The 25,538-nt window shown below is 36.4% G+C and overlaps 1 protein-coding gene across 1 annotated transcript in view; it reads right to left on the bottom strand.

Moving 5' to 3' along the window:
• Positions 1-25,538, bottom strand: part of LOC135197858 (muscleblind-like protein 1) — a 295,887-nt gene that overhangs the window by 44,477 nt on the left and 225,872 nt on the right. Inside the window, exons 5-7 of the mRNA XM_064225040.1 lie at positions 19,917-19,979; positions 13,602-13,736; positions 6,019-6,195 (exon numbers count right to left, since the gene is read on the bottom strand). Of these exons, the coding sequence (XP_064081110.1) occupies positions 6,019-6,195; positions 13,602-13,736; positions 19,917-19,979 (375 nt within the window). The remainder of the gene's footprint in view (positions 1-6,018; positions 6,196-13,601; positions 13,737-19,916; positions 19,980-25,538) is intronic.

The raw sequence follows: 25,538 nt of genomic DNA, 5'->3' as shown, positions 1-25,538 counted from the left end.
CGCTTTTAACGCATGAGAATAAAATGGAACCCGATTCAGAAAACCGACGACACAATGGTATCAACTCCGGAGAAAATTTTAAATGAAAAACGTGGCAGACGTATGGACAATATGGTGGAGCTTTAGAGACATGGCTGCTTATGAAAAGACCAGTGGGAATATAAAAATAATCATAAAAAGTGATAGCATAAAATCGTCAGTCAGGAAGCAAAAGGCACAAGAAGTTGTGAACTTTTTTTTACTCCCGGACATTATAATGAATTAAAATTAAACATTGGAATAATGGTTACGGATGAAAGGTTAAAAGAAAATAAAAAAAAATCAAGAGAAACAGCAGATCAAGGGATGTAGAGTGGGTGACCGTTATTCCAAGACAGGATTATCGATTAGTTGGAAAAATGGAAGAATTCCATGTTAACAAGCATTGTATATAGGCATATAGTTTATATAGACTATGAAAGTATTCGTGTCATTAATATATATATATTATACATAAATATAATTTCTTTAAGAGCATTAAGGTCTCGGCAAATTTGGGAATGTCAATTTTTTAATCCAATTTAATTTAAAGTCAACGTGAATCCATCAAATTAGAAAAGTTATGTAAGTTTAGTAATATGAGGATATAGTAACGACAAAATGAAAAAAAATGTCCAGTTCCCTGTCAGTGGAAGGCAGGTCCAGTAAACAGAACATAATAGGATTGAAAATATAGTTCAGGTGATATTTAGGAGGAATGGAAAACTAAATGAAAATACATAAACAAGAAGGCCAGGAAATGTTTCAAGGAGAAAATTACTTATGAAGGAAAGGGGCGAGGGTCAAGGGGTGGGTTGGCGAAGGTGTCAAGGTATAAGGTTAGAGAAGAATCATCGTTGCTGTAGGGTTGGGTAAGAGAAGAACACGGATGAGGACTAAGGTATGAGCGAGGCCGGGTTTGTTGGCTTGATGATCAGATGTGACCTTAGTGATGTGCCATCATTTCCAGCACATATGCTGAATAAAGACGTAGATATTTTTCTTTTCGACATCAATTTTAAACAAAAGTTAGTTCCTCTGTTGGCGAAACAGACGCTGTTACCCGGACACCCAGACTGGCTGACCACAAGTGCACTAGATACACAATAGGGAGAAGCAGCGTAAGTAAAAGGCGGCGATCTATGTGGAGATGAAGAAAAAAAGGCATGAGATGTATTCCGCCAAGGGTAGGGGAGGATGCAAAAATTTGTGTAGACGTACAAACACACGCACACACTCACAGACGGGCGGATACTAGACAGAAAAGGGGAGAAAAAGACGAGTGTGGTAGAGGGCGAATCGCATATGTAGGCAGCAGCAGTGTGGGTGACCGGGGACGAGCGCCGGGTGAGGGCATTACGGCCAGGAGGTCACTACCACCCCGGGCAGGGGAGATTCTGAAACAGTGGCCCCGTTGTTGTAGCGGTGACCTCCCGCGTCAGGAAATAAAATGAGAAGACAATCCAACCAAAGAAGGCAAGCAAGCATGCACAAGGTATACAGGCAACTGAGGGTAAGCATGCAGCAGGCAAAGCAGCAGAAAAGCAGTCAAGGCAGTAGCAGTAGTGTGGTAGGGGGGGTTGGGGAGCATCGGGTTGTCTGCCCTGCAATAATTTCACTAGCCACCAGATAAGATCGCGTTATGATGATAACAGGAGTGCAACTTTTTGCACAATGGAAAAGCTTTTATCACAATGGTTTGGGAGGGACCGAGCTAAGGTTCAATTGCATAGGATATGGTAGAAAAACTCGAGAAGTGATGGGAAAATTTGCATTTAAAAAAAAACAAAAAATCAAAAACAAAAATAAAAGGCATTTACTTATACTGTAGTGAACGGAAAAACAAAACTCCAGGATACTAAAAGTGAAATCTAATCACATTCAAAATTATGGCTAAATTGATGCCTGTTCTATTATTCTTTGGTGATTATTAGGAAAAAATGAAAAACTCTCATAACGCAGTATTCCCGCTACAATAAATAAGATATATGTATTATAAGAAATATATTTGGACTCTCCAAACGTACGTTTAAGGTTTATAAGTACTTATATGGAAAAATGTTGTGCCAGGAATGCCAACGATTACTGACAAACTGTCATATGAAAACGAAAATGATTGAATTTTAAATTGAACTGAAGCCAAACATGACAAGAGTAAATCACTATCATAGTATGTTTAGGACGAAAATAATGAAGGGAGCACCTTGGAAACTAATGCGTGGCTGAATGGTACGCCCAAATTCAAAATACATGCTAAGACAGAGCCTTTAACCTGACAAAATATAAGTATATACGTATGTATATCTTTTTAAGAGGTTCCTTTCTTTAAGGGTAGGAGAAAATTAGGGGAGTTGTTATGGCCGTTGTTCTAAGTGGGTGGATGAGGAGACCAAGGATAAACACCTCACCAGGAAAAGGTACGTGTGCTGATGTTAACAGCAAGCGAAAGCAAGAGGTATGAAAGAAGAAGGAATGGGGGGGTATGGGGGAGGAGGAGGAGGAGGAGGAGAGGATGGCGAGCAAATTTACTTGGGGAAGTCTAAAACTTCTCCCCAGGGTAGCAAGCTAACACGGAGGGAAGGGGAGTTTCAAGGTATTATTGGGGGGAGACGAGTGTTTACGAGTGAGACTAGCAGGGCAGACAATTTGATTTGGCCCCGATGGGCGAGCGGGGGTTGGGAGGGTCTGGGTTGGTTTTAACAAAGGGTGTGGGGAGGGGGCGGTGCCAACATGTAGCCAGAGGGATTGGTGGGGGGTGAGGGGGATGGTATAGGGCGTCATGTAGGGAGAGTGGCGACAGCCCCTTCCGAATTTCCCTCCTTCGGAATCTCAAAGGCCCTACGACGTGTGCCTTCACCTCCTCCTCCTCCTCCTCCTCCTCCTACTCCTTCTACGGTTACAGTTGGCAGCGCTCGAGAGATAAATTCCTGAGCGTATAAACGGCTACTGAAACATGAGACTAATACAATAATAAAAAATAAATAAATTATAATCAAAACTTGTTACAGTGCCGATGCAACAAATCTAAATATAAACAAAACATTCATTTGAAAAATCAGTGCATCATTCAGAAAAAAAATTACATAATATATAAAATAAAAACAGTATATAATAACAATAATGAAAAACGTAAACTTGTCATACTCAAACAATGAGTAATAGATTAGCAATTGATATAAAACAAAATTAACTTAAAATCTTCGATGATGCCAAAATTAGAGAAAGCAAAAATAATTTATTTAAGTGTTATAACGAACGAGAGAGGAATCAGTCGCAGATATTTATTATATATATCCAAACACTACAAGGTGTGAATCAACAGACAACATATACAATATAAAATATGCAAATAGATTAATCGATACCAAATTATTAACAGTGTTATTAATATTGCAGACTCAATGCTGGAGACATGGTTACAATTTTAATAAGTAGTGTGTAAATACGTACTGTGATTAAATGAAAAGTGAGTCAAAAGTAGTAGTAGAAGTAGTAGTAGTAGTAGTAGTAGTAGTAGCAGTAGTAGTAAAAGTAGTTGTCAAGATTAAGTACTTAGGTAAGTGTAATACACAAATATTATCACAAAAATAAAGGACTGGGGAAACTAAGATAACAATTAATGAAAAAAGACAACAAGAGGAGAACGCCTCTGAAAATTTTGGATATGGAACAACGCGAAGCGACGTTGAAAATAAAAAGCAGTAGCAAATGACATAGAACTTTAAAAAATAGGAAACCCTTGGTAAAGAGACGTTTTGTCATCAAAGAACATCTGTGCCACTGATAACATCCTCACCATGAATATACCCATCCTTTTTACCGAAGGAACACTCAATCTTGACTTGGATGAGACTGAAAATAATGATGATCATATTATGCCTGGTCGCTATAACCATTCCAAAGATTTTCAGAGCCGATCCTCGTGGAAAGATATATTTATTTATAATATATGCTGTATATGTGGAGGACAATATTGAATATGATAATAATATAATAATAATAATCACAGACATGACACAGAGAAACCATGTTAAGAAATGTACTATAAGGGGAAAAGGGCCAAATGACAACTCGCATTTATTTGTCTATTTACAGCCTGAAAGAGAAAGACCTCTACTTAATATATTGAAAACCAACAAATAATACATAAACAACAGCAGCAATAATAGTGGTAAAAGAAAAGGAAGAACAAAATAATAACAATAATAATAATGATAATGGCAGCAATCGCTGGAAGAAAATACTTCGTAAATAAATCAAGATGAAAATTATAAACAATAGTGAGTAATGAAAGGATTCTCAAGACAAAATATTGTTGTCAAACTTAACACGAATACTAATAATAAAATAAATGAAATTAACATTTTATAAACTACTTACAGGGAAAAACAAACAAGCACAGTCCAATCGTATTCCTAATACAACTCATCAGTTTCGAATTCTGAGCATATTTATCCTAATCCCGTGGGAACAGGTGTATTACAATGTCACAACGGATATCGTTAAGAATCACACAGCAAGATGCTGAACCCAGGTATCAGCCGAGAAAATCGTCACTGTATGATTCATCATTACTTATCAATGATCTGGACTGTGGCCGTTTGTTTGGTAAAGATACCATCCCGTTGCGGGCCATACAATATTTAACCAATTAGAGTTTATTTCACACTACCGAGTCTCTCAACATCTCAATATTCTATAATTATTTCTTTAAAAATCAATTTTCGTAAAATTACTTTCAAAACTACATTCTCAAGTTTGTCTTTACAATAAAAAAGGTACCCTGATTTTTAATAAATGAACTAACCCAATATTTTAGAACATATCTATAATTTTACATCTCAAATTAATACGATTCTAAAATTTAAATAAGAACAAACTAAGATTTGATTTCATCGGCAACAAACCTTTAGCAACGACAAAGCTATTTATTTTAATGGAAAAAAAATATATGAAATAAACAAATAAGTGGGATGCAACGCTTTAAGCAATGACAGGCCAAAAATCAATCTATCAGTAATGGTTCTGGAAACTTGATGCTCTCCGAGGAAAAAGAGAAAAATGAAGAGAGAGAGAGAAAGAGAGAGATAAACTAAAGGAATGGAGGGGCAAACATTATTTGGTTAAGTTTTCCCAGTAATTCTCTTTCGATTTTCATAGTTTTCTTGAAGTCTCTCTTCTGGACTTATGACGTTTTCTTACCCATCTCTTCTTTTCTCTTTTCTCTGTCTTTCAGGAAACTAAAGATTTTGTTCTTTTTAAGCAAGCAACTAAAGATCAAATAACTACATACACATGAGCTAATGATAAGCCTGCGTAATAAAACATATATAATAATAATAATAATAATAATAATAATAATCACATTTATGACGATATATATTAATGCTGATAACTATACACAATATCAAGCAACAATAATGTGGTCCTCATATTCCTACAAAAATATAAAATCATAAATATACGGGGAAGTAATATGTACATCAATTTGCTAAATATATATGAGAAATAATGCGAAAATCTTGTAATATGATACACATGTAGAGGGCAAAGTAACATTGTGTATAACATACACAACGATGATGATGATGATGATGATGATAATAATAATAATAATAATGATAATAACGTGAGCTAACACTTATAATGACATTCTTAATATTGCCGTCGTTAGGACAATGTCTTTGTTGTTATGATTTCAAGGCATTAAAGATCTGATATATATAATATAATATCTATATATATATATATATATATATATATGGTGAATAATCAAGAAATGGAGAAAGAAGGTACTCTTGTGGTTATTCTGATGGAAAATGTTGCCATGCTTAACAAGTGAAAATAAAAATGACATAGTATCTTAGGCTGAAAGTGGGAAGGGTTAGATTCAGTGGAATGGGGAGGGTGTCTAGTCTTTAAATTCTAAACTTCATCATGATTTTTTTTATTAATGTTTCCTATGGAAGGAGAGGATGGATGGTTTGGGGCACTTCCTACCTCTAGTCGGTCGGTTCGTGGCACCTTTTGGGCAGTGAGAACCTGCGGTGACACCACGCCTGTGATGGGAGAGGCAACGGCAGCATCGGTAACCCCCATAGTCATGACGGGCGAAGGCGCGATGTATGGGTTGAAGCTGTTCATCGGGATGCCCGGTGTGAGGTACGGGGAGTTGTGCTGTTATGGAGGGCAAAGGATGGCCAAAGGTAGGGAAGGGAATGGAGGGGAGGGGAGGGAGAAAAGAGAAAAAGAGAAAAAAAAGGATATCGATTAGTTTCCTCTTCATCTCGTGTTTTTTTTTTTCACTACAACTAGTCTATGTAGACAATAAAAAATATCATATACTGTAGGGAGTAAAGTCATCTGTTTAATTTTTACAAAGACGCTATAAAATAAACCTATATTTAATGATGACTAATTCCTCAAGTTAAAAATAAATTTATGACATGCTTTCTTTTCATTTCTAAACATTACTGACATTGAACATGCATCGTAGATAACCAAAAACTCTATATAACTTGAAATAAAAGCAGATGTCCTCTACATATACTAAGGTAACAGGAAAAAAATAAAAAGTAATCAAGGCACAGTTTTTCAAAGGTCATATAGTTGTTGTAGCAATGGAAAAACAACTTTGATACCAAAATCACTTTCTTCTGAAATATTACAAAAAAGCTAAAAACTGTCAATATTCAACATCACAAGCTGCCATTTTCATTTGAACCCAAAATTTATCGTGGGTAACAAAATGTAGTATTGTGTACAACGAATACCCTTTCGTTTAATCAAGTGTACGGCACATGGCAGTAGAAAGCAAGAGAAATAATAGATAAACAACTGTGAGAGATGGTTAAAAAAAATGTAAAAATTAAAATTCCAGGCATGCAATATAAGCTTTTTCTTTTAGGCTGAAAAACACCCGGATGCCTATTGCCGCAAGGTATACTGCATATAAGGGTAAAAAGGTAACCTGATATTTGCAAGAACTCTGTTACTTTAGGCATGTGATGCCTACTCACAGATTACTTTACCTGATGTCGACAAAGCGCACACCGTGACAAACACGGTTAAAAAATACTTGTAAACAAATATTAACTCACAACAGTTTAAGACTTACTTTAACAGCATTGCAGTATATCGAGTGAATGGCACCTTCTCGGTTTATGATAGTGCAAGGACACAGGGCAAGAGCTCCGGTGTCTTCAGGCTTTATAACTGCTTACACTTTATTACTGGTAGCAATAATCTGAACAGTAAAAAGCTGTTATACAGAGTAACTTCGGTGCTTTCGGTGTGTGTGTGAGAGAGAGAGAGAGAGAGAGAGAGAGAGAGAGAGAGAGAGAGAGAGAGAGAGAGAGAGAGAGAGAGAGAGAGAGAGAGAGAGAGAATGGTGCGAGGCTTTGCAAAAACAAATGAAAACAACAAAAAACATCCCATGGAAAGAAACACGAAAACGGAGACAATAAAATAACAAAAGAGATGAGAGCAGCAGATATCAGTGGGAAGAAAAATTAGATGACGGGTGGAAGACATAAACCCAAATGAAGTATGTCTGATCTCAACATAAAAACCAAACCCGAATATATTGTGCGACTGAAAGCACCAAGCAAAGACAGAGCGTCGAAGCAAGCTCTTGAACCGTACAGACATCCACTACAAGAGCTGAAACTGCCTTTGTGCTATCAAGAACCTATTCTCTTCATGGCTATGTACAAAAGCACAATGAACTACAGCTATCAAATCCCAGACGCGTATTGCTAGAGGGTGTAGCATTACCTCGAATGGCGGAAGTGACTTTGGAAAAAATATAGAAGTAAAGACAGATAAACAGCCCACAACAATACCCTGTGAAAAGCCTTTCACTTGAATGACATGATCTAAAATGGCAGTAGTCTAAGTCTTGCTTCTTTCATATCTCCGTGTATGTACTGTTTCCGTCACTCACAAAACGTGCTCTGTCAGTCTTTTGATATCCGTGTTTAATCAACAGCTAAAAAAATAAATCATGGTACTAAATGATGTCAAGGAAATTATATATATATATGTGTGTGTGTGTGTGTGTGAGAGAGAGAGAGAGAGGGTAAATCAAAGTATTCACGAACAAAAAAAGTTCTGCGTAAATGATTCCTCAAAAGGCATTAATATAAGCATTAGGGAACTACGAAGAATTCGATGTAATAAGAAAAAGAATGGCTTTTCAACCAGTTATTACTAAAACAAAATTATTCATTTTTAAAATTTAATTTCGGATGAGGAGACCAATTCCATGGAATAAAGAGGCAGACGACTGTACTCGGACAAAGAAACAATGACTGCACGAGGGGTTGGAAACGGTATCGAATGTAGGTACTGAATAGAGGTGCAAAGGGTCCAGCCGTTACGTAAGGGAACAAGGTGCTCGTGACTATTCAAACTGATGGTTGAGACGTTTTAGGTGATAACTTGGCCAGGATCAAATACAACAACAACTATCTGAGTACTGCGGTAAAACGTAGTCGTTCCAAACTAGACCTTGCTCCCATCTCGAAAGAAAATTTGGCTTTAATGCAAAATGTCCGATTTATTTCCTTTGGAAGGGAGGAAGGTGCAAAATAACTGGGACTGAATTATTTCTCCTTTTTCTTATGACATGTTATTTCAACTCACGACGGCAAAAAGATTTAAAAAGAAAAAGGCAATAATTATCATTGCAACATAATGTCAAAAATCAATATACAACAGGAACGCGGTCAGAATATCTGGTAAGAACATTTCAGGAGAAGAAAACACAATACTAAACATGGAAGGATGCAGGCTTATGGCTACTGATTTGAAGCGAATGGTTTGGAGACAAAAAAATTGCTTCAACGAGAGAGAGAGAGAGAGAGAGAGAGAGAGAGAGAGAGAGAGAGAGAGAGAGAGAGAGAGAGAGAACTTGGTATAAATTGACCATAAAAATGTGTGAGAATTACATTAATTAACTACAAGATTAGAAAATTATCAATTTCATATTTCAGGAAAAATGTACCCTAACGTAAAACTAAAATAATAAGTCTACGAAAAAAAAAGGACACAGGTGGCTGACAAAGGAGATTAGAAGCCGAGACTTTATGCTTGTCTAAGTTTGTGCGTGCGTGTGTTTCAGTGTGACCTTGCAGCAGGTTTGCAAGCATTCCGGAAGATGAGATCATATGCCCAACCCTACACACAATCTTCCTTCAACCCCCTCTGACAATTTTTATTCTCTCTCTCTCTCTCTCTCTCTCTCTCTCTCTCTCTCTCTCTCTCTCTCTCTCACACACAATTCCAATGAAACTACTATTTGTCAACCTTCACACTCCAAGTTAAAGCTATGTGAAAAAATGTACAAGACATACCATTTCAGCTAAAATATGACAAAAGTCGACAAATTTGTAAAACAAGTACACTTGCATTCAAAACTTTCCATGATGGGCGCAAACGACCTATTCCGAATTCACCACGGGTCACATCTTTCCTACAGATAACATTTACACGTTTCCACTTTAAACATTTCTAAACAATGAAATTTACTTCTCGCTATGGATGGCTGACTTTTTTCCAGGGGCAAAATACAAAAGGCAAAAGGAGAAGTGTTCTTTATACAAAAGCATTCACAACTAGGAGCTTTAGACTATATGATACCCACCCCTAAAACCGCCCACAGGATTGATATTTTATTTGTTTTTATCTTCTTTCACCAAATAAAGTATACCGGTACCTCAAACGGAACACCTAAAAGATACCTGGGCCGCGACCACATCCTATTTATTCTCCACCAGATTATAGGAAAGGAACCAGTACAAATAATTTTTAAAGCTTAAGTGGCACTCCTACCATTCTCCGTATGATATCAATTTTAATTCTGTTTGCCATTAAATGCCTAGTTCCCTTACTCCTTGAGAATGTCATTCTTCCGAGCCCACTTACTTAAAACAGTTTTCCCAAGTATTTCCACAGACAAACATCCTTCAACTCAATCTGATATACCTTTTCACCCAGCAATCTGTCTTCCTTTCTTTCTTCACATTGACATTACAAGCAAACTTCAGATCCAAAATAATTAGTTTATATTATTATTCTCCAGTGGACAAAGGACATCAACCTTTCATTTCAATGTGATAAAGCTCAACAAGGCCTTCATCCACATCGCATTTGCTCTCTTGATATACTTTCGAATCCTCATGTTTTGCGACGTTTGGGCTGCTCTTCTTGTTCCTATTCTTTAATCTACCTTTTATCGTTCGACCTTCATCAACAACATTAACTAACCCTTACTTTGTTTTTTATTCCATTGCTTAACTCCTGATATCACAAATATCAACTTTAGTCTCTTACATACAATTCCCACTTCATTTACTGTCCACATTCGCTTTCTCAAATTAACTCTAGTGCCAGAGCACACGAGGTAATTCATTTGAACTCATTCCCTATATACCAATCAAAAGAACTGCTTTTGCACAAGACCAGTCGCTCCTTTTACACAATTTCCGATTAAATCTTCATTCTAATTGTGTCATTTGCAATATCTGTTAATACTTTTGACTTTTGTACGTGCTGTCATATCCTCCTATCAAGACGTTTATATATCCTGAAGCCTTGCATCTTCCCTATTTACCCTCATTAGAAAGTACACACTTGTTTTTCCTCTATCCCACAATGCCATCGCTTATGGCTCAAAAATCTCTCTTATACTTTCTGATAAATAGTAAGCAAAGTATGTCTCTACATCTCTTATCTTTTTCATCATCACATTTTCTCCATCACTGGGCAATGTTTTCGCCTTATGACGACTTACACTTTGTACTTCCCCTCTAAAATACAGCATAATTATCCAAGTTTCATTTTGCAAGGCGTTCTTATCACCCCTCGATGTTTAGGCTGTAAATTTTGGTTTAGTATCTTAACACTGAACTCAGCCTCCATACAATAGTGTTTATAAGCTACTAAGCTACTTCCCCTATTCTTGAATTGAAATTTGCGTTTTGTACATTAAAAACTGATCCTAAAATTCTCTGGTTCTTGTATCTATAAATATCGCCTGTTTTCGAACTGTGAAGGGACCAAAACAAACATATCTTTTCATCCTCAATTTTTCCAAATCAGATACTAAAGTGTACTCGTGTAATTTTATTTAAATAAGTATTTCCTCATAGTAAGGTCTCTCTCTCTTCGTGGTACATTGTAACTTACTTTAAGAAATAGTATAAACTCACATTCACAACAACTCTTTTACTATACAAGTAGCAAGGGAAAGTAAATTTCAACTTTTATACAATGACAGCATCAATCATATATGTACACACACAAACATACTACTACATAAGCATGAGATTCGTCTTAGTAAAATAAGAATATTGATGGTGCTAAGATAATCTGATGATGATGATGATGATAAAAACAATGATTAATCTCCATGCTTTAATCATCAGCATTCAGTAAACAAATCAAAACTTTCTAATTATTTCTTTAGCAAAGCTTCATCATATCAAATTGAGTAGTAACTGACAGTATACAGCATATTTACAGCATATTTCTGAGAGATTGGGACACGGAGATGACTGGAACATTATTAATTTCACCGCATTGTTTCATTTAGAGCTATCAGCTCATGGTTCTTGGTTTAACTTATTACACTAGTAAGTAAAAAACTTTTTAAAAAGTTTCAGAAAGAAATAAAAAGCAATGAAAACGAAGCACAGGCATTCGCAAAGATTTTTCCAACCCTTTTACCTTAAAAAAATACTGAAAAGCTGTGAAGACTGCCAAAGGGAACTAGCTTATCCACAAAACTGCTTTATGTTTTGCTGAAATGATCTCTTTTGAACTTACATGTTTTGTTTTTCATCATTTTCGGTTTTCCTATTTTACTAGGTTAAGTGCTCCAATGAAATAAATTACACTCCGGAGTACAGGAGGAAAGAATGAACTCTTCGGAAGAGAAATGAGAGGAGGGAAGAAAATCTAAAAGACTACGGTAATCATGGATTTGTGCAGCAGTATATATACATAAGAAACGTGTGAGGTTGTGCTTGAGTAGTATTTTTTATCCTAGCTAAAATAACATTTCACTTAAGGATGTTCGCTTCTTCCTAAGACATTCACACAAAGCGTGTACCCTTAAAAGAGACTCATGTCTGTTCCATCATGAGCCATTTCAAAAACAGGAACCTGGGAGATCTGACTCACGTGATCTCTATATTCTTCATTCTAAAATCAATAACTTCACAAAGCTAGTTTTCGAAAAGGAATATGAAGTTCTAGCCTCTGGCTATCCTACCCAATACTAGAACCTTCAAGCTATACAGTAATAATAAAAACTGAATGTGTCTTGTACAACTTCAGTTAGAAGGATTTATCATAAGAATTTAACTAAAACTACATTTCTATTTTTTTTAATATTCGTGTGATGTTAACTAACATGAGTGCGTTTCTATGCTGTGTCCGTGTTAGCATACGCTCAAACTAATACTGCTTGAGTTCATCACACCAACTTGAGAGCCAAAAGGTTGGTGGCTGGTGAAACAGAACTGTAAAACCAAGAGTAGAAACATGAAACTTGAAATGTGGCTTGAGAGGAATGTGTTGTAAAAAGACAGCAAAGAAGATAGAAAGAGGGACGAATCTAGAGTCTGACATGTCGAATGTATATGGTACACCACTCATACAAAGGGCGATGGGAAGGAAAGGTTCAGTGGGTGGGAGGGATTGCTTCAACATTAATAGTATATCAGTAAAACTGCATTAACTGATCCGTTCCTTGGTGGATCTACTTAAATGAACGTGAAAATAACTGCTGTACAATTCATCTCAGTGGGTATTTTATGGTCAATGGTCACACATGATCATGTGTGTATGTATTTTGGATGTGTGAGCACAATGTGAGTGAGAGATCAATGACTGGAGTGTAATAGTCCATGAAATGTCAGTCGAAAAATTAAAAGAAATAAAAACAGTAAAATGAAAAATGTGGGACAGGGGGATCGAATAAAAAATGGCAGCAACATTACAAAATACGAGTACCTTTACTCCTCGTTTGGAGTGATGTGAAAAAAATTGGGCACATGAACTTTTAGATGTAGTGCTGGGGAAAAAATCTATCAAAAATGGTACCTTCTATTATATCTATGAAGTGTGAGACTGTGACTGACATGCTAATCAACGCGTCAGCTACCACAGAAATGCACAAGAGTCGGTAGGAATATAGGAAACAATAAAAAATGGTCATCAATATTAACAATAATAGTTACAAAATAATAAAAAATAGCTTTCTTTTAAGACATCGTTTGTTAAAAGCTGTGACGCAGCTGTGCAGCAAAGGCTGTTGATTAATTCTTCATGCTTTTTACTTTCTTGGAGAGGGGTGAAAGGGACAATTTAGAAATATATAAAAATTGACTTGATTTTTCTCTGGAATGTATTTTGCCTTGTTCTTCAGGTGGTATTGGTGGTGGTGGTGGCACTGATGGAGTTAAGTGATAGTGGTACTGAATGACTTGGTGGGGTGTGGGGGGGACTGAGTCTTCGCTCTCCTCAAGACAGAACCAGATGACTTTTTATGAATATGATATCTGAGATGAACTTACTGCGAGCATAAGAGGAACGCTTTCTGAAGAGTAAGCAGTGTTGTATAGGTTGTATTGCGGCTGAGTCGCTGGAGGTCTCGAATCTTGTCTACTGTGAGAAGACGAGGAGGCACTAGGATAATATTGCTGTTGGATCTGGGGACGGAAACGGGGGAACTTCAGACTCATCACTACAAGCAGCGCCTTTCCTCTACACAAGCGCACACGCACACACACATAAGACACTCAATTCCATCCAACTCTTGCACTCACATTCACCTTAGCTAAAGCAGCCTTTTAATCTCCTGCATGAAACTGTTACATATACTACACCCTCACCAAATCACTATTATTACTAAAGACTAATTGTCTATCATTCCTTTAATGTATCTTCATTCATTTCCATGATTCAACTCAAAACACTAAGACATTTTCCCTCTTTAATATGATCTCTTTTCCCCACCCCAAAAATTAAGTTTGATACGTTCCCATGTGCTCCTCTCTCTCCCTCCGTATCACTCTTTCCATGGATCTATTACTACGCTACTTTCCCTATCCTAGCTCCATCTTTCCCTTTCCCTCCACTGTAATACGCTATCACATTCCTGATCCATTTACAAAACATGAAGAAAAAAAAATAAGAAATGAGTTTCAATTCGTGTACAGAAAATAGTTACAAAGCTTCTCCAATAAAAGCAACAAATTCCACCACGAAATTAGTAACTTTTTGAGGAATATATTTTGAACAACAAATAAAACTTTCAAAGGCTAACAATGAGAGGAGATTTTCTTCTTTTTTAATCATCTGAGGCCATGGTAAGTAAATAATAGCCAACAAGAAAAATGCACAATATCAATAAGCAACAATAAATCAAATGGAAGATGCAATGTTATGTGTTGGCTGATTACATAATTCATCAAGTATTGGTATGTGCTGAGGAGGGGGTGACACTGAGGGGACTGTGTAGAAGTGTTTCTGCATGCAATCGCACTTATGTTACCTCTGTTGTTCATTTTATGGGAAAAAAATATTGGTTAAATTATGTTTCTACATCTTTACAGTAAAGCAGAAAGTTAAAGTGAAAACAACATACATACCTATCCCACATCCTCATTTTTTCTGTTTACTTTGTTTTTTTTTCTTTTCTTTACAGAAACACTGCCGACACTAAAAAAAATGTAACAGACAACAAAAAGCAGACACAGTGGATTGCAAGTAATACAATTTCTGGGGTACTTTTTTTACGCAGTTCTTACGTAACGAACCCATCCATAACACAAATGTCAGCCAAACAATTAAAGTACTGAGAACGCCAACCACATCTCAATTTCGTTGTCTGTTCTTTGAAGGAAAGCTTCGTTCGAATTCATATGAATAACAAACGCAATCTCTCTCTCTCTATCTCTATTGCTCTCTCATGCACCAGAATTGGGGTTCTGACAATTAGACCGGGGTGAAGGGGACGGACAGAAATGGGAGGAGTTTATGATCCTGTATTTACACATTACCTTTGAGGAGATATCATTGCACTTCTACTTAAGATTCCATGTCAAGGAGCGTTAGAAAAATAGATTCTTAGCTATATTATTACTATCAAAAATATGTACGCAATCAAATGGAGCCAGCCTCCATGGCCCTTAACGTCTGCATTACGTTTGCCTAATAGTGAGTCCATTTATGAAAGAGAGAAAACAGGCACACGAGAATAACAAATAAGTAACGATGCTTTCACACACAAATGAAAATGTACATTCAAAAGCAGCGCTTCAAGTCAGAAAAACTAAGGCACTTGTGCACGGCTCTATAAAGTAGTATTACGAACTTGGGCATGAATCCTATTGCCAGAACGACCATTCCAAAATTATAGTTAATGGAACGAGACTTCTGGTCCAGGGTCGAGCTGCATCTCCACAGCAGTTGGATGATGGTATTCAGAAAAGACAAAAGTACTCACAAGCTCTTGGGGCGCAGACACTAACTGCACTAATAGCAGTCACCCGTTAAAATGCAACTAGTGGAGGATGACCAAGTAGGATATTTTCTGATGATGGACTAAAATACCATTGTTGGAAAAAAAAGAAACAACAAATTAAGAGCAATTTTGCGTAAAAGATATAGATACCAGGGAAGCTGCTGATTTGGACCAGGGAATACCAGAGATCTAATGCACGTGGCACTGGTACAGTCATCTTTGTAGGACTAGGCCCGTGAAGACTTCTTACAAATAAAAAGTTCGAGTTCTATCTGGGGTGAAAGAATAACTGCAACAAGTTACATCCCCTTTTTGTAAACCAACAATCATGGTACAGCTAAAGATTAGGTGGGAATATATACACCAATTTTGACTGTATTTGATCATGACCTCCATAGGCGCTCTACTAGCCTGTCTAAGTAGCTTGAGAGAGGGTCTGCTTCCTAAGTAATTCCTTATAATTCAGAGTTCCAGCTGTCTACTGCGAAGATTGCAATATTTTCCTTTCTCTACGTTTGTTCTAAAACGTCCAACATTTTATATCAAACGATAAATACTGTACGTCACATTTCCCAGGCATAATCGGTCTCCCGGTCGACAGTTACTTCCACATATAATATTGACTTTTTCATCGCATGAGTTAAAAGTTAACAAAACTACAAGTAGTATCAATTGAACTGCGATCCAGTAAATACGTGAACATAATATTTCAAAATTTTCGGATAGAATATTGTCAACATATCTGAAGTTACCAAGATACTTCCAGGTCGCCCTATATAGTTTCTGTCTGTAGGCAGCAAAGGGCTTTCCGTAACAGCGCTCTAGCATCGACTCTGTTACAATTTCACCTTATATTTTCCTTCTTTTAAACTGGAACTTCTTCCCTTCCTAAGTAGGCAAAAAGAATGAGCCAAAACTACATTCTACTATACTGGCATTTACTCCACTCCAATTCATCAACAGTACAGAACAAAATGCACCGTCACCCTCAATGGACCAGACATCATCGAGGGTTTATTGAAATTCCGAACTTCCATGAGTTCGAAGCCCGGAAAAAATATTAGCAGAAACTAACTCCAGCGTAACACCCTTGTTTCCGCTTTAAACGACTTTCAAGTCTAAATAACGGGAGACAGTTAATTAGAGACTATCGCAAATGATAAATTAATTTCCCATTAGCGAAGCGCTTTTGTAGTTTAATTATGCGAGTCCTTCCCCGGTTGACTGCACCGATTGCAACCTCCGTTTTCTCTTCTGTGTTTCCCCGTTGTTGCAAGTTCCCTTCCCTCGTCTGATCGCTCCCTCGCTTGCTGATTGCTTGCTTCCGTGCTTGCTCGCTTTCCCCCGTCTGCCTGCTGTTGATGCTGCTGCTGTTGCTTCTCATGATGCCGATGCTGCTGATTCCGTCGCAGCCGCCACTGCTTACCAGACCCCTTCCTACCTCCTACCTCCCCTCCACCTCTTTGTCCTTCTGCTTTCTTTCTTTTTTTTTTCCGCTATTCCCAAAAGCACGACACTATTACTGCCAATATCCCTTTCGCCCTCTTCTCATTATCTCTTTGCTTCTTATCTCTTCCTTCTCCTATTCAACCTATTCTCCTGTCTTTCCCTACTACTCTATTACCCCCTCCCAGAATGCCCCATCCCCTCTCAAACCGCCTCTTTGTCAGGCATCAGCTGGTTCCTAGCCGAGTCATTACCAGCTTTTTATATGGAAAGTTGGAAGACATCTGGAGCACGAACAGCCAATCCCAGAACACAATATTAAAACCCCTCCCACCATCCCCGCCCCCCCTCCTTTAAAATCAACCCCAAAACTTCAAAAGAAGAGAACTAAGACACACGAAAAACTAAATATAATAACAATAACATACCCTTTCCAAAAACAAAAACCCAATTTGGGTTTCCGATATCAGGGGAAGTAAAATGCAACATTTTTGATGCAATGAAATACGCGTAACTGTAGCCACACCACAAACAATACAAAAAGTACATTATATATATATATATATATATATATATATATATATATATATATGTGTGTGTGTATATATATATATATATATATATATATATATATATATATATATATATATATATATATATATATATATATATATATACACACACAGAATACATAAAGTTGTATCTATTATTTTAAAACTAGTGAGGCTTTATCTAGTGTCATATGATTTCAGTAGTTGAAAGGTAATGATATTTACTATAGTCTTGTTTTATTCCTCCAATGCCACCTACTAATTTGCAAAACAGTTAAAGTACATTTTTTTCCCAGGGCGCACTCTATTCCCCTTAGAAGGGAAGACAGAAGCGGTTAGCTTTTTTTTCCGGTTCTGGTCTCCTGGAATGAGGTTCCTGGCCTTATATATCTCTTTATACCTTAGTTGCTGGCGTCAAATTAGTCTAACTTATTTCTTAGGTCGAGAGAGGTCCATGCCCATCCACCTGTCCTCGCCAACGAATTGATACATCAGTGTGTGTGTGTGTGTGTGTGTGTGTGTGTGTGTGTGTGTGTAATATATATATATATATATATATATATATATATATATATATATATATATATATATATATAAATTATGTGTAAATATGAAAATGCATGCAAAACGGCACTATCAACAACATCTCAACTAACTTAGTCACACAAACCTAAGGGCTACACCAGCCATAAAGAGAACTGTTTAAAACGAGAACAAATTTACGATCAACTACAGGCCTCTGGGTTAAGTCAAATTCTCCTCAGTTAAAGCATGATAACATTAACAACCAACATAAATTTTTATTTCGAAGAAACCCGACGGCTTGCATCTAAGATTTGGAGGAGACCAAAGGTCATGTACAGTACCTAATTTTACTCAGTTATTTCCTTGCTTTTACCCGGCAATATCACACCAATCACGAGTTTACGTTAAGTATTGACACAGACAAACGTAATATTATAATTTGCACAAATCCACCTCTGTAGATGATCATCAACACCATTACTGTTACTCACAAACCGATCTCAACTGAGAAAAGGCCAAAGACCTATTTTCCAGTGAAACAATAACCCACCTCGTCCATTCAACAACTAAATGAGCCGCACAATAAATGACATCAAACATTACATTATAAAGACGCTAATTAGTCAGACATTATGTAGACGCTAATTAGCACAAGTGACGGACCTTGATGACCAATTATTGTAAGGTTCATCATCAAAAGAGAATAGATAATGATTCCAAGTGCAGACTTCAATCAATTAATAGCCCGTGACAGGAGTTAGGCCTCTCTGAATCCAATCGACGAGGATGAATTTTCATAGAATAATTAAATGACAACCAATGAAGTGGGGAGAAGGAGTGATTATTTTACTTGATGATAACACCAAAATCAAATGCACAAACCTGCTAAAAATTAGACATTGGAAACACCTTGTAATGATTCTTGGTGGCCTTCGTAAAAACTGAATTCACAAATAATGATGATAAAGAAAAACATGGAAATCAGCGAATGAACGAATGTCAAGATTTACACTTTGAGATCTAGTAAACAACAAAATAAAATTAAATTCAATTAAGTTGGGCTAATAATACGATTGCACAAAAGTTTAAACGTGGCAACCATAGTCTTACTTAATAAATTTTTATCCGTATTACTCATTTGATGATGCAGAGGTGGTCATAATGAATTTTCTAAAAGAACTGGTACCCAAGGATCTTTTACAACTGACACTTAAAAGTGATCTAGCTTGAATGGAGTGGGTTCACATGAGAAAGGCTGTCTGAAATATGTGAAGGCGCTTTTGCTACTATGCTCGCCCAACTCTCGGGTCATTAATTTCCTGTTACATTTAGGACCAGATGAATGGAAATTAGGGTTATATGCTCTTGTACAGTGTTGCTCAAATCTCATGTGACATGACTCCATAGGATTTCGTTTAAAATTCACTAACTGGCAACCTAGCCATGCTCCTTATTTATCTATTATTTCAATGTGAAAACGCGATTATTGCATACAGTAAGCCAACAATATGTTTTATAAGAGTGAAATCTGTCATATATTTCAAAACGGTAAGAAAATGTCACGTGTAGCCAAATTTCAGAAAAAAAACTCTTACGAAACATTTTTAAAACTTTCGTTCACACATCGCTGAAGCATTTGACCAAAACGAAGTCGTCATTAAACCTCAGTTCAAATGTAAAAAAAAAAAAAAAAAAAAAAAAAAAAAAAAAAAAAAAATGTCATAACACTAATAATGCTTCCAAAGTAAGCATAAAATCTGAAATATTACTATTTGATTGCTTTTACACCTCAACGCTGAAGAAAAATGTAAATATGTATATACAAAGTAGAATGCACCAACCGATATCAACGTGTGAGGGGAGCGTGCGTGACGTATCATTAGTGTCGGTGCAGCAACATCCACCTGGTGTAACATAAGTAGGTCTACAATGAATAGCGACAATAAAATTATCTTAAATACATTTACTTTCTATAGTTAGAGGAATATTTGGATTTTAATACATAATCAATTGTTATATTTCTTAAATATTTAAAAATGATGGCATAATACGAAATATTCGCCTATGCAATTATTCTTTTGTCAAAGCTAAGATATTGTTCCTAGGCCTAAGTGTTAGATTTCTTTACTTCACACTTAAAACATTCACATCTCTCTATTAACAATTTCTGGCCAGAAAGCAAATGAAGTTATCTACACATTCTTGCACTTCAAGTTACCTTATGAAAGCAGCAGGACTTTTAAGAAAATATTTTAAACCAGTTGAAAAACGTGTTCCATATGCATTGATATTAATACTTATGATATTTCGATTACTAGCCATCTTCTCCTTATGATCAAAATCATCATCATCTTTTATTACTCAAAAAACAGGTAATCTCTACAAATAAAAACATTAGTAACAGATTACATCTCAGAAGGCTTAGAATATTTGTTAGGCCTATAAATCATTTTGCAACATAAAGGCAGCTTAAACAGAGCTTAAAACTTCAACATTCAAAGAAAACTGGTTGTAATTCACATTCCTATTCCTCAAAGAACAGGTAATCTCTACAAATAAATTAATTAGTAACATATTACATCTCAGAAGGCTTAGATTATTTTTTAGGTCCATCAAACATTTTTCAACATACAGGCATCTTAAACACAACCGAAAACTTCAACATTCAAAACAAACTTGTTTCATACTCCTACTTTGAGAATGTTGTTATGACTGTTGAGCTTATTAGGTCTACTCTACTGTCATAATGCTGCAGACGTTGCTATGTTGACAAGTCCGAGGAGCATGTTAAGTATGCTTTCATTGATGACATCGGTAACCTTATCACACCACACTTTGAACTCAGCAAAGTAAAATAAAATCTGAACAAATCGCACAGATTACGAATTATATATACCAATGCATAAAAGGGATCATATTTATATAACAATAAGGAAAACAGTTATGAATTCGCAAGCTTTTCGATATGCATGACGTTAGAAAAAGTTTAACACTACTTGGCAACGTCACGTTGAGTCTGAGAATCTGGACGATACGAAAAGAATCACGTCGCATGAGAATTGAGCACCACTGTACCTACTCGGCAAAGCACTAATAATCAAGCACTGGCGTCGTGCGCGTGCTGCATGTAATTTATCATACGCATGTATGGTACTGACGTATTTGGATTGGGGTGGATGTTCTTAAATTAGTCCAAAGAGCATCCACGACCATAAAGGAATATCAAAATGAACTTCCATTAAGAGTGGCACATCCAGCCCTACCCTCCCTAATCACGCTAATGAAGAGAGGAATTTGTGGGTTGCAGCTGCACTCTATGGAGTTAAGATATCCTAATTAATCCCATAAAATGCCTTCCAACCCCTGGTTTTGAGATTCTTTCGGGGTACATACTTATTCGTAAGTGAACGGCAAGCGGAAGTCAAGACCTTCATCAATTTCCTTTCTTTCATTACAAGAAAGTTGCTGAAATCAGACTGCATTTAAACGTGGCATATAATTTCCAGTGTAATTATTACTTACATAGATTACTACTACCCAGAATAACGACAACGTCACTACTGATAAGAATAAAGGTACAATTCTTGAAGTAATTCAGTCATTTCTTGGACAAACTTTTTTTTCCACAAAAACAGGTAGCACGAGGGAAAATAAACAAATGGAAGAGAAAGCAAGTATGGAATTTAGTCCGATACAACAGCATCCGCGCTTAACAGGAATCGTTTCGACAATACTTAATTACCAACCGTGCCATCCACAGGAAGAATTCCTTGCGGTTTTCCAATACTGTCAGGGAAAATATCAACCACTATATTTCCACTTCCTTTAACGGAATATTAGCTTATGGAACAAATACACTTTTCAGATTTCCAGCAAAATCTGAAGAGACATCCAAAAGGGTGATTAGATTTCAGATGGCCTTGGTAATGAGGAAAAACGGGGTAATAACCTGTATTACCAAATTCATAACTAAATTTGTGGAGTCTTGTCATACAGGGATGGAGAAAGGGCTTCCAAGGACGCTTAAGGTGCAGGGGGAAATAAAGGATATAAAACGAATGCAGGAACTCCTGTCCAGCTGCACCCATCATCCTTTTACAAGGTGAATAAGACCCTCTCTTAGTTGTCAATTTATTCTCTCATTGCGGACCGATGAGCAATTCTTCAAACTTAATTTGAGGGTGGGTACGCTCATTCATAATAATGATGGGAATAGGAGAGACTGGGCAATGGCATACATTATGGAACTACCAAGAAAATTCCCTAACTAGAGTAGGATTTTCCCAAAGAAACTCAGATCTATTTCTTGTCTTTTGTAGGAAGCAGGAGAATAGCTACGTACCTGACAGACGTTGTAAAACCTTTTGCCTTTGAATATAAAAAATTTCATAAAGAATGCCTAACCCCAATGAAATTCATGAGAAAATACCATAGACATTTTGTTTTTTACTTTGTGTACAATGTTTAATGATTTACACAGTACAGACTAAAAAAAACCGCTTATTATGCCCGACACAACGCCATTCTATATACATATTCCTTTAAGTGATTCTTGTACTATAACATAGAAAATATGAGTTAAAGTTTAAACAGAATTTAACCCGAAAATCTGAGAGTCCTTTATATATGTTAACACGGAAATGCCGAGGTACTGTTTTTCGGTCTGAAATCTTACCTGGAATGAAAAAGCAAAAGTATGAAATGGTGCGAATATTAACTTGCAGTATTCCATTTATAATCTATTAATTAAATCTGCAAGACACATGCTAATTATATTTTATCTATCCTAAACATCTAAATTATATTTTATCTATCCTAAACATCTAAATGTCATGAAATATGAGATTATTCTACCTTGTTACCTAAGATAATCTTTAGACACGTCTTTGTACACACCTGTCACTTGCCAGAGAGCTAATGCCAAAGTGGCCACTCCCACAGGGTTGACTATCAAAGCATCAATAACATTTTCGGGTACCAAAAAGGCGAGAACTTTTACATCTAGTTACGAAAGTTACTGGCAGCGAAGTGTCTCTAAAATTTAACACTTAAAAATAAAGCATAAAAAGAGAAAGTAATTACTTAAACTTCCAACTACTCGTTAAAGATTAAACTTAAAAAACAATTACGACAGTTGCTGTGAACTTGAACGAGGGTAGTATTTCCTTTACAAAAACTTAAACTATAGTCGTATTTCCCTTAGAGTTTTCCATGACCTCAAAGGTTGATCAAACAGAGTTACAAACCACTGGAACCCATGAACCACTAACCAGACAGATAAGGGGAAAAAGAAGTTGATGATAATAGAAATTCCTTTTACAGTTTAAGATAAATACTTAAAAAAAATTGATATAATTCAACAGTGGGATGAAAAACACTATGGAACATGAAGAAGCAAACTAATATAAAAAAATCTTTCCCCACTGCATACTCAAAATACGAATTACACAAGAAGCAGCAAAGCGACTATTATTTAAAATCAGAATGATAAACCTCTAACAGAATAACTATTCTGAGGCAAAAAATAACTAAAGTAATGGTAATAAACAACACTAATAATGAAACATCATCAACTCGCAGGCTCATATTCGTTTGGAAAATCTTGAAAATGGGGACGTTTTCTAAATCCGAATGTTTATTTCCTCTTCGGCAAATCTGACGAGAATTGCTAGTAACACACATGTACATTCAATAATATATATATATATATATATATATATATATATATATATATATATATCTACACCAATATACAAATAACTGATATTCCACGGCTTTCTAATTTCTGCTCTCTAAACATCATTGTCTCCTTTAAATCATCTGATCCCCCCCCCTCTCTCTCTCTCTCTCCTCTCTCTCTCTCTCTCTCTCTCTCTTATATATATATATATATATATATATAATATATATTATATAGATATATATATATACACACACACACACACACACATATATATATATATATATATATATATGAGAGAGAGAGAGAGAGAGAGAGAGAGAGAGAGAGAGAGAGAGAGAGAGAGAGAGAGAATCATAAAAAATATATGCATCAGAGAAGAAAGTGATGTTTTTAGAGTACAAAATATAGACATGGAATACAAGTTCATAGTTGAACACGCAAACCTAAAGAAAAACTGATTTATGTTTTCGATGTCCAAGGGCTACAACTACAGAACATTAATACAACTTCGCCAAATAATACACATAAGAATTATGACCCAAATGTTTGCAGCGATTTTAGTTGATAATTTCACGAGAGAGAGAGAGAGAGAGAGAGAGAGAGAGAGAGAGAGAGAGAGAGAAGAGAGAGAGAGGGGGGGGGGTGTTAGTCGTCTACTTTATAGGACTAGTGACTGGATCACTGCCTGCAGACATAGCAAACAAAAGGATTAGATTTATTTTATCATGAAACTGTCATTAGCAGTCATATAATGCCAATAACGTTTTGATATAAAAATGTTAAGATAACATAATGGTCCAACTGAAATATCAACCAGAGGACACAACATCCAATACTTGAAACTAGTAATATTCATGACCAAGCTTAGTTGAAATCATTACAAATATTGAGAGCAAATGATTCAGCAGCATTTTATAAAATGAGAAAAGCGCTGCATCAAACGTCAATGTCAGTCAAACTTTCTCTTTCGGAGGATGGTCAGCAGGAAAGCGAGGAATGCAAATTCTCCGACCACCTCATTCACCTCCAAAACAACCATGGCTTTCTCGACAACTTCCACCTACTGAACCGTCGAGTCTTTCCACTTGAGTGCCCACAGACTTTCCTCTCCTATCACGACCCTAACACTTTCGGTTCCCCCTTAAAGAGTTTGCGGGAGGCATTCAACTTCGCTGCCCTTTGGGAAGGTGGGGCAGGATGGGGTACACTGAACACTCCTATCAACCTCTCCTCTCTTTCTACTGTGACCTTTCAACCCCAACGCACTCAACCCCGAAAACAAGCCATTCTGCATTCCCCCGTGGCGGGAAAAACTTGGCTCAAATGCGAATTTCTTTCCCAAGTTCAAATTCCTTAATGTCACTTCAGCAAAGTCTTGCTCTGGAAAACACACGAACAACCAATGGGTAAAGAGAGACGGTGGGGGACGGGGGTTGTTAAGTGAAGCGATCTCATTACTTCATCCACTGAAAGTTGTAAGGAAAGAACGATATTGGGAGATAAGAAAACGGTCTCTAAGGCATAATGAACCCTGACTGAGCAAGTGACACACAAATGATGGAAAACACACACACACACACACACACACACACACACACACACACATATATATATATATATATATATATATATATATATATATATATATATATATATATATATATATATATATATATATATACCACACACCTTTTACAGATATGTTTATTTTGTTTGTATGGTGTCTTTACGTTGCATGGAACCAGTGGTTATTCAGCAACGGGACCAACGGCTTTACGTG

This window comes from Macrobrachium nipponense, chromosome 21, assembly GCF_015104395.2.
Source record: "Macrobrachium nipponense isolate FS-2020 chromosome 21, ASM1510439v2, whole genome shotgun sequence".
NCBI lineage: Eukaryota > Metazoa > Arthropoda > Malacostraca > Decapoda > Palaemonidae > Macrobrachium > Macrobrachium nipponense.
This window is presented reverse-complemented; position numbering and strand designations above follow the sequence as displayed.